This window comes from Castanea sativa, chromosome 1 (assembly GCF_040712315.1).
Source record: "Castanea sativa cultivar Marrone di Chiusa Pesio chromosome 1, ASM4071231v1".
Taxonomy (NCBI): domain Eukaryota; kingdom Viridiplantae; phylum Streptophyta; class Magnoliopsida; order Fagales; family Fagaceae; genus Castanea; species Castanea sativa.
Genome location: NC_134013.1, coordinates 85,835,394 through 85,848,720, shown reverse-complemented (window position 1 = coordinate 85,848,720; position 13,327 = coordinate 85,835,394). Strand labels below are relative to the sequence as shown.

Below are 13,327 nucleotides of genomic sequence, written 5' to 3'. Positions count from 1 at the left end.
ACATTTCTTTACCATGTATAATTTTTTTCCCCATATTTCCTTAGTATGAATACAACACAAATGTCCATACTCATACTATTTCAAGAGTATTCAAAAATATTTCTCAATGCCAAGAACTAGGTATCTCAACTACCATATCATAGTATTTTCAATGGAGACATCTAAGATTTAAACTCCTCTTCCGCATTGTAACTAAAAAAAATACATACCTTCAACATTACCTATAGGAATGGTTTTTGGACATAGAATGGGTACTATCGAGCCCTCAACTTGGCTTGCCATTTTTTAAAATGAAAATAAAATTTTCGTCTACTCTTAATAAAATATTGTTCAGTTTATATTTAATAGTACAAATACTTGTGGTTTCAAACGTCTTGGATCCAAGGTGTAATCTAGATTTAGTCATGCACAAATTGCACTGCCTAGCAAATGACACAATGATACATAAAAGCCACCATAAGAAACCATTTTATTTGATAATAATTATTCAAATGACATTACAATAAGGAAAACCAAACAAATTTTATTCAAACCATATAGTGGTTCACCATCACTATTTCATAGATTTTTTAGAATTCTAGTTTGGTGCGAATGCTTTTTGAAGATATTCAACTACATTCTTGTCAAGTTGGAAGGCCTTGATGAGAACATCAGGATTGATGGGAGGAACAGATCCAAAGACCGCGTTTGCTATGGTGATCACCCCAGGATTTTGGCTGCTGAGACCAGCAAAGGCAAGAGCAGCAGTCTCCCCTATGTTGAATTGGAAGTGAATGAGACCAATAGGGAATACAAAGACATCTCCCTTGTTTAGAACTTTGGTGAAAAGTTTGTTCGGGTTTGATGTGACAAATCCAACTAAGAGTGTACCCTCAATGACAACCAAAAGCTCAGTGCCGCGAGGGTGAGTGTGAGGAGGATTCAGGCCATATGGTGCAAAGTCAAGACGAGCCAGAGAAATGCCTAGAGTGTTGAGACCTGCTAATCTATCGACGTTCACAAGAGTGACATTTGATCCGACTTTGTTTCCAGTGTTTCCAGGAATATTAAGTCCAGAGAAGAAAAAATCATTCGCTGAGACCATTGCAGGGTCCTTGCAAAATTTTCCATTCACAAATACTACAAAAAGAAAGAAAATTTTGTTATTGTCACAAATAAGACAATTTCCATAACAATGGACAGCAACAATGTCATGTAAGGAGGGGGGGGGGGGGGAGCCTTCTAGCATAATTTCATTAATGTAAGAACTTATAATAAATTCGAAAGAACTTGATTGATAATACTACTTGTGCTAATAATAATGAGAGTGTGTTTTATACGTACCACCAGATTTGATGTCGTTAATTGCGACACAGAAATCTTGCAAAGGACTAGGGTCATAGGCAGAAGCAATGGAGGATGCCAAGGCCAAAATGGCTAGAGTCACAAGGAAAGAAACTCCTTTCATCATATTTGAGGAGGTTATCTCTATCTTATATGGTATACTATTCTTCGTTGAGTGAGGGATGAGAAACTTAACAGTATGGAAATGTATATTTATAGAGAGTAGTAAGAGAAGCGGTCTATGTTTTTGCAAAAACTTGGTAATTGTTCAACCCTTTGTCACATTTATTTTATTTAATTAGGTAAACCAGTTTTCTTTAACCACTACTTGTCGGACAATTTTAAAACCCAATAAAGTTGGACCTCTTCAATGGCATTGTGTAGATTTAATGTTACTTATTTTACTTTGGCCAAAATCAATCAATAAAACAATAATCTTTACTAAAATGTTCTAATCAAGTGGGACCTCTTTGACTTGTGATTGCAACATATCCCAAGTGACCGACAGTAATCGTTACTGAAATGGCATTGTGTAGTTTTAAATTTGAATGTTATGTTCTTGCTTTTCCTCCTCTTTGACCTTTTCTTCTTGACCTAATCTTAATTGGTGGGTACTAAAGACTTCTTAACCTTTAGTTTGATTTAATGGTTTTCTAGAACCAAGTGACCAACAACTACCAGGTATATTCTTGCTTTTCCCCTTCTTCGTTCTCTCTTTATGTTGATGGTGTAATTGAATTGAATAAAAAAAAAACAATTATGGTGTATTTGGTTTAGGGTGTGTTTGTTTGGAGGTGAAATAGAGTTGATGAAAAACTTTGGAGAAAAAATGGGAAGAAAAACTTTGAGGGTGTGTTTTTTTGAGCATGTTTGGTTGGGTGGAAGGAAGGAAAATATATGGTGGAGCCCAGGTGCTTTCTCCCCAGGCCCACCAAAAAGCTGCTTTATGAACAAAATACCCTTGTCCAGTTCTTATCTTGTTTATTTCCTTGTTTTTTTGGTGTTAGGCAAGTTGCTTCCTTTTTTTTCTTTTTCTTTTTTTCATTTTTTGATTTCCTTGGCTGGCACGTTGCCTCCTTCTTCTTCTTCTTTTTTTTTTTTTTCCCTTTATCTTTTCTTTCCTGGAACTTGCTTCCTTTTTTTTGTCTTCTTGACCTAATCTTAATTGGTGGGTACTAAAGACTTCTTAACCTTAATAAATGTTAGTTTGATTTAATGGTTTTCTAGAACCAAGTGACCAACAACTACCAGGTATATTCTTGCTTTTCCCCTTCTTCGTTCTCTCTTTATGTTGATGGTGTATTTGAATTGAATAAAAAAATAATAATAATGGTGTATTTGGTTTAGAGTGTGTTTTTTTGGAGGTGAAATAGAGTTGATGAAAAACTTTGGAGAGAAAATTGGAAGGAAAACTTTTTTAAGCGTGTTTGGTTGGGTGAGAGGAAGGAAAATACATGGTGGAGCCCAGGTGTTTTCTCACCGGGCCCCCCAAAAAGCTGCTTTATGAACAAAATACCCTTGTCCAGTTCCTATCTTGTTTTTTTCCTTGTTTTTTTTTTGGGGTTAGGCACATTGCCTCATTTTTTTTCTTTTTCTTTTTTCATTTTTTGATTTCCTTGGCTGGCACGTTGCATCCTTTTTTTTTTTTTTTTCCTTTATCTTTTCTTTCCTGGATATTGCTTTTTTTTTTTTTTTCCTTTGGGCTGTGGGTGTGATAGTTATTTTGTTTTGTATTTTTTTTTTTCCTGTTTAACTAGACATGATTTTTTTTAAAAATAAATTGGGTGATTGCTTTTTTTTTTGGTTGCTTGTCACTTTTTTGTTTTAATTGGACATCATTTTTTAACAAGGGTGTATGAGTAAATTTATATAAACTCACTTTTTCCATCTCTCTACTTTTCCACTCCCAACCAAACAAAAATTAGAGAAACTAAAATTTTTTCCATCCTCACACTTTTCCATCCTCCCACTTTTTTACCCCTCCAACCAAACAGACCCTTAGAGTCGAAGATTATTTTTACTGTTTACCGATGAAGTATGTTGATTTACATTTAAAGTTTAAACCAATGAAAATACATACCTATGAAATATACAAATCCCAAAGCCTTTTATAAATGTTGACATTCATTTTTTCGTTTATAAGGTTGACATCGTGGTGAGTAAGGCTAACATCAGGAGGTGTTTGTTATTGATGTTTAAATAATAGTTTTCAGTATATAAATAATATTACATGTATTTTTATATACTTTTTCACCCACATGTATATCCACAAAACAACAACCACGTTACTAAAAATCTCTTACCAAACGGGCCCTCATTTTTTTTTTCGTTTATACGGGCTACGCTATTGACTGTTCTAAAAAGATTTGGGGAGCATTGGGCTAGACACAACCTAAAGAATAGAAGGAAATCTCTCATCGCTTTTCTAGCCGGGCCCAACTAAAGGTACGAGTGATTTGTACAAGCCCATTCGAGCCCCAAAGAAAAAAAAAAACCGTCCGAGAAAGTAGTAAGTTCGAAGAAAGAGCTAGGAAGCGTTCAAGCCAAGGAAGCCACAAAGCTCACAGGCAAAGCTAAATATGCCCAACCAAGAAGGGCAACATTAGTTGACCTGGATAAGTCTTGAAGGAAACTTCCTAGTGAAGACACCTCTACCTCCACATTAAATACTTTGTACCAACTAGGCATGTCGTATTAATGGTTGAATGACAACTAAACAGTGCATGCATAGCTTGTTGTCTGCTCAACACAACCTTAAAATGAGGGTATAAGGGGGATGAGACAAGTATCTAAGAGAAGAATCACCTGCCATCTAGGTGGAGGGCCATGATTGAAACACTAAGATTATAAGAAGGGAAAAATCCCCAATGTACAAGGATCAAATCTTGAAAAAGAGATAAAAAAGAGAATACAGTAAACAAGAGTTTGATATGATATCTTGCTATGTGTAAAGGCACCTCGGCAATTCCGAGGAAGAAGAAATAAAAGAAAACTTATTTTATAATCAATTTTTACCCCATACACTATATGTTATCAATCTTTTGTGAGAAATTACTGTTTCAAGTTCAATTGTTGGTTCAAAAACTCACTTCTGTAAATTAATCATTGTGGACTTTGGTCTAGCCCAAAACCTTTTTGCCCCCCCCCCCACACACAAATTAGCATAACAATAATCATACTAACACGTTAAGCTTGAAAAAATAAATTGAACCAAGAACAAATAAAACAAATTAGAACTTACTTCTACATTATATTTTCTATGTTAATCAAATATTTATTTTAATAAATTAACTTTTTATATATTAATTATTTTTTTGAATTAATTTTGTCTTATATATGCTTATCTTAGTCTTGCCCCGAACCAAAATCCCGATTCTACCACTACCTTAACATGTAAGTTAATATTCAATATAACTCAAGTGTACCTCTTACATCAACAATCATTAATTGATATGAAAACTCAATGGAAATTTAATTTAATAGCAATTATTTTGGTAGGCAGCATGTGCAATATGAAAGGTTTTATCTGCTAACATCACTATACTCATGCATTGGTAGACCACCACAGAGAATTTTGTATATTTTTCCCATTATTTTTTACATAAAATATAAGGCGTAAAATATTGTTCTATTTAACTACTTAAGTATGACATTTTTTTATCATGTATAAATATTTTTCCAAACTTCATAAGTATGAATTCAACACAAACATCCACACTCGTACTATTTCAAGAGTACTTAAAAAATTTCAATGCTAAAAGTCTTGTATCTTAACTAGCGGATCATAGTATTTCCTATGAAGACATCTAAGATTCAAACCCCTCTTCCACAGTGTAACTAAAAAGGCCTTCATCGTTACCTTTAGGAGTCGTTTTTGGAGATAGATTAGGTGCTATTGAGCCCTCAACTTGGCTTGCCATTTTTAAAAATGAAAAGAAAATTTTTGACTATTCTTAATACAATACTATCCAATTTATATTTAATAGTAAAGATAATTGTGGTTTCAAACATCTTGGATCCAAGGTGTAATCAAGATTTAGTCATGCACTAATTGCACTGCCTTGCAAATGACACCATGATACATAAAAGCCATCACAAGAAACCATTTTATTTTATAATAATTATTTTAATGACGTCACATTAAGGAAAACCAAACAGACTTTCTTCAAACTACATAGTGATTCACCATCCCTATGTCAAAATTCTACTTTGGTGCAAATGCTTTTTGAAGATATTCAACTACACCCTTGTCTAGTTGGAAGGCCTTCATGAGAACATCAGGATTGATGGGAGGAACAGATCCAAATACTGCGTTTGCTATGGTGATCACCCCAGGATTTTGGCTGCTGAGACCAGCAAAGGCAAGAGCATTAGTCTTCCCTATGTTGAATTGGAAGTGAATGAGACCAATTGGGAATACAAAGACATCTCCCTTGTTTAGAACTTTGGTGAAAAGTTTGTTTGGATTGGATGTAACAAATCCAACTAAGAGAGTACCCTCAATGACTACCAAAAGCTCAGTGCCGCGAGGGTGAGTGTGAGGAGGATTCAGTCCATATGGTGCAAAGTCAAGGCGAGCCAAAGATATGCCTAGAGTGTTGAGACCTGCTAATTTATCAACATTCACAAGAGTGACATTTGATCCAACTTTGTTTCCAGTGTTTCCAGGAATATTGAGTCCGGAGAAGAAAAAATCATTCGCTGAGACCATTGCAGGGTCCTTGCAAAATTTTCCATTCACAAATACTATACAAAGAAAGAAAAGTTGGTTATTTTCACAAATAAGACGTTTCCATAACAATGTATTGTAACATGTCATATAGGGGGCAAAAAAAAAAATTGTCGGGTATAATTGATTAAGGACAAAACTTAGGTACAATACCTTAGGTGTTATTGCTTAGGTTCCCTACTTAAGATTGAGCCATGTGGCTATTTAACTAAAAAATACACTTCAATCCCATGAGAAAAAATTCACATGGCAAAATTTTAAGAGAGGAACCTAAAAAATAACACCTAAATACTGTACCTAAGTCTTGTTCACTTATTAATGTAAGAACTTAAGAACTTGATTGATAGTACTACTACTGCTAATAATAATGAGGGCGTGTCCTATACATACCACCAGATTTGATGTCGTTAATTGAGACACAGAAGTCTTGCAAAGGACTAGGATCAAAGGCAGAAACAAAGGAGGATGCCAAGGCCAAAATGGCCACAATCACAAGGAAAGAAACACCTTTCATCATATTTGAGAAGGTTATCTCTAACTTATATGGTATATTATTCTTGGTTTAGTGAGGGATGGGAAACATAGCAGTGTCGAAATGTCTATTTATAGGGAGTAGTGAGATAAGCGGTCTATGTTTTTGCGAAAACTTGGTAATTATTCAACCCTTTGTCACATTATTCCATTTAATTAGGTGAACCAATTTTCTTTAACTACTACTTGTCGTACAATTTTAAAACCCAATTTTAATGTTACGTTGGCCAAAATCAATAAATAAAACAATAATTGTTACTGAAATATTCCAACCTCATAGGCTTCAAATTGCTATCTGCGGCATAACATTACTCTTATGTTCTTGCTTTTCTTCTTCTTTGACCTTATCTTCTTGACCTAATCTTAATTGGTGGGTACTAAAGACTTCTTAATAGGAATTAGTTAGATTTAATGGTTTTCTAAAACCAAGTGGCCAACAAGCAACAACTACCAGGTATATTATATTCTTGCTTTTCTCCTTTGTTCTCTCTTAATGTTGACGGGGAATTTGTGCTCCAAAAAAAGAAAAAAGAAACCGATTGAAAAATTATCACCTGGAGTTGTATAAATTTGGGTCCATGAAATCCAACCCAAATACCCATTAATATAGCCCACAAAAGCTTGGAGTCAACCAACTAAGCTGGCCAACCTAGGCCCACCAAAAATCCAATACTAGGCTGCCAAGGGGCCGTGGCTGGGCTTAGGCGTAACACCTTAAGTACTTCTTTCTTATTTTGTGGATCAAGATTCAAGCCTCGTGTGAAGAAGTCATCGAAAGGGAAACATTAGCCGGGGTGGATTGGAGGACAAAAGAGTGGACCTGCATTTCTTGGGCCCACTTAAAAAACTCTAAACTGAGTTTGGACCACCACTTGTGTCAAGTGACGGACGGCGGGGTGGTTTGGCTCTTTTGTGGAAGTCTGATGTAGAGGTTCATACTCAAACTTATTCACCTAATCATATTGATGTTCATGTTATTAGTTCTGTGCAGGAGAGATGGCGGTTGACTGGTATTTATGGCCACCCGGAGGGACAACGCAAAGCTGAGACCTGGAGGCTATTACAACATCTCCATGCACGTGCTTCTCTCCCTTGGCTGTGCATTGGGGATTTTAATGAAATCCTCCTATCTTGTGAAAAAAGTGGGGGGCTTCCTAAGCCGTTAGGCCCCATGCAGGTTTTTCATGATAAGGCATTGTGGCCTTGCGGACATTGGGTACCAAGGGTACCCGTTTACTTGGTGTAACGGACGACCGGGGAATGCCTTTGTGGAGGTCCGCCTTGATAGAGCATGTGCTAATACCGAGTGGCGAGACAGATTTCCCATGGCGAAACTAAGCCATTTCTATGCCTCATATTCGGACCATGATCCCATAGTGTTGAACACGGCAGCTGATACAAACCAAAGAAGGAGGCGTAGGAAATTACAGCGGTTTGAGGAGAAGTGGGTGTCTCATAGGGACTATGAGTAGCAGATACGTTCGTCTTGGACTCAAGCCCAGCCAAGTGGAAGCCCAATGTTCTGCCTATTTGAAAAAATAAAGTCATGTCGCATGGCTCTAATTAACTGGAGTCGGGTGGTGTTTGGAAATTCTCGCACTCGGTTGACTGAGAAGCAGCAGGAACTACAAGACCTGGTGGGCGTGAACTATGGGGGTAATTGGCACAGGATTAGTATTGTGAAACGCGAGATAAATGAACTTTTACATCAAGAGGAAGTTTTTTGGAAGCAAAGGTCTAGGGCTGTTTGGTTACCTGCAGAGGATAAGAACATGAAATTTTTCCATGAGAGGGCTAGTCAAAGGAGACGTGAAAATCATATTGACAGGCTACAAGATGGGGAAGGTGTGTGGCACACTGATGAAGATCAAATTTCAAATCTGGCTGAGGCGTACTATAAAAGCCTTTTGACTTCCATGAACCCGACAAATTTAGATGAAGTTTTGGGCTCTATTGACAAGGTTGGCACTGAAGGGATGTGCGCATCGTTGTTGCAGCCATACACTATAGAAGAAGTTAAAATAGCATTATTCCAAATGCACAAAGCCCGAATGGTATGTCTCCTTTATTTTTTCAAAATTTTTAGAACATAGTTGGATTTGATGTCATCTCAGCTGTGTTGTCAGTTCTTCACTCAGGCAGGTACCTTCGGAAAATGAACTTCACACACATTGTACTTGTTCCCAAAAAGAGTGAGCCCCATCATATTACGGAGTACTGTCCAATAAGCCTAGGGAATGTTATATCTCGCTTAGTATCCAAAGTCCTGGCTAACCAGTTGAAGGTCATTTTACCTAGTGTTATATCTAATGCCCAGAGTGCATTTGTGCCAGGAAGATTAGTCACAGACAATACTACGGTGGCCTTTGAAATGTTACATCGGATGAGGAATCGGAGGAAAGGGAAGATTGGGCATATGGTTGTAAAGTTAGACATCAGTAAAGTTTATGATATGGTGGAATGACGTTTTCTCGAGCAAATTATGCTTAAGTTTGGTCTGCTTGAGAGGTGGGTTGAACTAGCCATGAACACAGTGCGTATTGCAACATACTCAATACTCATTAATGGAGCTCCAAAAGGTTTTATTACCTCCACCCGGGGTATTAAGCAAGGTGACCCCTTATCCCCTTATCTTTTTTTGCTTTGTGCTGAAGGTTTATCTTCCCTTATACAACAGGCAACCAATATGAATCAGCTGCATGCTATTCCATCTTGTAGTGGGGGAGTGTAGATTTTTCATCTCGTTAAGGAGGAAATACGTGGTTTGTTAGGCGCTTAAGTGATGAATGACTGTGAGAAGTATTTGGGCTTACCTATGATTGGTGGCAAATCAAAAGTTGCAACTTTTAAGGAGCTTCAGGAGCGTATCACCAAGAGAGTCACAAGTTGGAAAGAAAAGTATATTTCTAAGGCCGGGCGTGAGATGTTGCTAAAAACCGTTGCACAGGCTATTCCAACCTACTCAATGAGCTTGTTTCGTATCTCGAAGAGAGTTTGTGAAAGCATAAACTCGGCTATGTCCAATTACTGGTGGGGTCAGACTCGAAGTGAGAAAAAGATACACTGGATATATTGGCGCAAGCTTTGCAACTCAAAGGACAAGGGAGGAATGGGCTTTAGGGACATTAATGCTTTTAAGTTGGCAATGCTCTCCAAACAGGCTTGGAGGCTTGTTCACGAAACACATTCTCTATTCTATCGTGTTTACAAAGCTAGATATTTCCCCACATGTTCTTTTATGGAGGCTGAGCTGGGATCGAGTCCTTTCTTTTGGCGAAGCTTGCTTTTGGCAAGGGACATAATCCAGGAAGGATCCTTTTGGAAGATCGGGGATGGGAGCACCATTGGAGTTGAAAGCCATAAATGGCTTCCCCACCCTCCTAGTTTTCGTCTTAGGGCTGATCGAAATTTACGGGTATGTGACTTGATTACTGCAGATACCAAACAATGGAACCGGTTGCTAATTCAAAATATGTTCAACGAGGCTACAAGGGGTGAGATGATCAGTATTAAACTAGGGGATTTGAGTTCTTAGGGATAAGCTTTGCTGGTCTGAGAATAAAGCTCACCACTTCACGGTAAAATCGGCTTACCGAGTGGCTCTTCGGTCACAGCAGCCTTTTGGAGGGGAACACTCACGGGAAGGGAGACACAGGTTGGTGTGGAAGAAAGTGTGCAAGTTGAATATACCCCTAAAGGTTAGAATGTTTCTGTGGCGGGCTTGTTCTGATATCCTCCCTACTAGAGTAAACTTAGCTAGGAAAAAGGTGCAAATGGATCCGAAGTGTACAATCTATAACCAGCAGGATGCGGCAATTTGTCATATTTTGTGGCATTGTCCTCTAGCTTGGAATGCTTGGGCTTTGGTGCGTGGGAGACTTCAGAAAATTAGTTCAAATGCTGTAGAGTTTTTTGATTTGGCCACTCAAATGCTGGACAAGCTTTCTCGGGAGGAATTGGAAGTTTGGGTAATGATATCGTGGTCCCTTTGGAATGCTAGAAATTGCTTCCATTTTGATCATTCACAATCCCACCCTAATATGATAGTCCAATTAGTAACTTCTCTTCTTGAAGAATATCAGCGGTTGGCTGGTACTCTTCCTCCTGGCTAAGGTCATTCTTAGCTCTACTTATAGTTTATTTTGTTTTTTTCTTTTCTTTGACTGTTGAAGCTAGATGCCAGTGGTTGTTGGCTTTTTCGTTGTCCTAGCTCTTCAGTTTCTCACTTTGTAGTTTTTTTTTTTTAAAATCAATATACTTCTATCATCTTGTTAAAAAAAAAAAATCCCTTAGGAGATAGTTAGACACAAAAATTTTCACATCTGACTAATGCAGCAAATTGTTTTTGGTAGATAAAAAAATAACATGTGTGATTGGTCTAGATAAGAACCATTAAAACTTGCGAATTTAAAGGTTGTGAAATTTTTTGTGTTTGAAGCATTGCTCATCTCATGAATCTTTGGTTCGTTGATTTGGTTAGAGAGAAATCTCTTTAAGGGTATCGTGCAAGGTGCAACCTCTAATCTTTGTATTTGTGAAAAAGAGTATATGGATGTTTTTGGGATTGAATAAAGTTTGGTTCCAAACATGTAATTGAAGATAAGAAAAATCAATGCAATAATGTTTTTTGAATATAATTGAATAATCTAATGTACATTACTTAAGGAACTGTACCAATATTTTATTCAATAAATGTTATACAAGAGATATGAAAGAAATTTATTGAAAATTTTAAATAAACAAAAAACAAAAACTAAATGAATTCTTCAAAAATTTTAAGATTGGATGATGGGTGTCTTGTCTCCAACTTGTCCCCTTTTGGGAGGGGGGGGGGGGGGTGATGTCATCCCTAGCTATTATAGTATTATACTTGTAAAATATTACACGCAAAATACATTGTTTAATTCACTCATATTGCTCACAATTTTATTTCCACATAGAGAGAGAGAGAGAGCAATAAAAATATGTTGGGCCAAACACGCATGAAAGGGTAGAGTTGTGTTAGTGCCTTTCAAAAATGATAGTTCAACTAATGATACCCTCCCCCCTAAATTTACATGGATTCATCACCACTTTTTTTTTTTTGAAGTACATAAAAATACCTCTTTTTATTGATTGAAATTTGCACATTAATTTGTAAATAACTAGGGTTTCACATTGTCTTTGTCCAAGATACAATCTAAGAAAAACTAAATGGCTCTATTTCTGATTACAATCTAGAAATTGAAAAGTATATAGAAAAGTATTGATTTAATTTTGAAGGCTAAGTTGAAGGGTGGGTGTAATGTGGGAATGGGTTATACACCTACCTTGCTTGGTGAATTCCAATCTTCTAGATTATGGTGACTAGTAGTCATGTTACAACATCCAAGCAAACATGTTATAGACATCCAAGAGCATGTTATTCAAGATTGAAATAAGTGCTCATTTGTGCATGGTGAAAGATCCTAATTTTATTATATGATCACATCATTTGGATTGGAAGTTAAGAACATGATGATTGTGTGTGATTAGTATAAACCATAATCTAAGCATGTGATCATATTATTTGAATAAAAAATATAGTGATTATGTGTGTGCCATGTGATGAACCTAGAAACATGTTTGGCATCAAAATTAGTAGAATCCAAGGATCTAGCATAGCATATATGCATAATATATCATAATTCATTAAAATCACATTTAAAAAAAAGCATACATAGATCCTAATTTATAGCATATTATTGAAGAAAATAAAGTTAGAAAGTCATACTTGCATGCAAAGCACACCAGAGGTGGAGAAAGAATTCCTCTTAAAGATTGTTGAGGAGTGAGGAAACAAGTTACAAAGTCACAAATCCAATACCAAAAGGATCAATGTTTGTTCTAAAGTGGCTAAATTAGGAGGACAAACCACAAGATTTGTTTCTTTGTTAGTTCCTCTAAAATCCCAAAAGAGAATCAAGGTACTCCTATAAGAACTTTGGAGGAGTGAGGTCAAGTATCAAGTTGAGAACTCGAGACTTGGAGGACCAGTTTTTACACTTCTAGTTATATGAGACTAAAAGGAACAAAGCACCAAAGTACCTTTTCCTTGTTACTTCCTAAAGAGCTTTAAGGAAGTGGATTGCTTTGTAACAAGCATTCCAACTCTTTTTATAGTGTGGGAAAGAGTATTCTAGAGGAGGGAGAAAGGGCATTTAATTGAGAGTTGACTTTGGTGCATTAATTTCTTGGGTGGTGGGAGTAGAGTGCAAGCGGAGGGTTAAAAATCCCGATTCTTCCCAAAGACAGCTAGTAGGGACAACTTTAAAAAATCATATCCCACATGTTTCTTATCGGAATTAATTCATTCTTGTTCTCAAATTGAAACTCCAAATGTCTACTGTGGTGGTGTTTTCCCAACAACCCTAGGCTGGTTGGGGTTGAACCTTCAATTAATTTGTATTCTGGATTGGATTTAGCCCACAATGGGAGGTCTTAGAGAAATTCTTGTGGTACAAGGTGGTGATTGGATGGAGTTTCGATAACGACCTACTTTTGAATTTGGCTAGCTGAGGAGGCCACCAAGTGGCTAAGTTCACCCTTTTTAAGTTTGAGCTGGACCCTCTTACCTCTGAGATTGCCTAATATTTTCACTCTTTTCTCTCCCTAACTTCGGTTCCAACCCCTACTCTGATTTTCCCTTCCCTTTTTATACCCTTCTCTCAAAGATCCATCACTTGTAAGGCCAAAGTGGGTCTCTGAGTTTATATCACTGTTTCT

General features: G+C 36.9%; 2 protein-coding genes across 2 annotated transcripts; both read right to left on the bottom strand.

Moving 5' to 3' along the window:
* Positions 1-441: 441 nt before the first annotated feature.
* LOC142605680 (germin-like protein subfamily 1 member 16) lies at positions 442-1,507 on the bottom strand. The gene is made up of 2 exons (XM_075777113.1): positions 1,324-1,507; positions 442-1,119 (listed from the first exon to the last, which is right to left on the bottom strand). Exons 1-2 carry the CDS (start codon positions 1,448-1,450, stop codon positions 578-580), a joined length of 669 nt encoding a protein of 222 aa, XP_075633228.1. The 5' UTR covers positions 1,451-1,507; the 3' UTR covers positions 442-577.
* Positions 1,508-5,402: 3,895 nt separating this feature from the next.
* On the bottom strand, positions 5,403-6,626 carry LOC142621654 (germin-like protein subfamily 1 member 7). Its single transcript, XM_075794981.1, has 2 exons — positions 6,443-6,626; positions 5,403-6,069 (listed from the first exon to the last, which is right to left on the bottom strand). Exons 1-2 carry the CDS (start codon positions 6,567-6,569, stop codon positions 5,528-5,530), a joined length of 669 nt encoding a protein of 222 aa, XP_075651096.1. The 5' UTR covers positions 6,570-6,626; the 3' UTR covers positions 5,403-5,527.
* Positions 6,627-13,327: the final 6,701 nt, after the last annotated feature.

Excerpts from the sequence above, each read along its gene's own strand:
- LOC142605680 (XM_075777113.1), bottom strand. The coding sequence starts at position 1,450 with ATGATGAAAGGAGTTTCTTTCCTTGTGACTCTAGCCATTTTGGCCTTG. Across the intron at positions 1,120-1,323 it reads TAACGACATCAAATCTGGTG|TATTTGTGAATGGAAAATTT; the intron begins GTACGTATAAAA and ends TTCTTTTTGTAG.
- LOC142621654 (XM_075794981.1), bottom strand. The coding sequence starts at position 6,569 with ATGATGAAAGGTGTTTCTTTCCTTGTGATTGTGGCCATTTTGGCCTTG. Across the intron at positions 6,070-6,442 it reads TAACGACATCAAATCTGGTG|TATTTGTGAATGGAAAATTT; the intron begins GTATGTATAGGA and ends TTCTTTGTATAG.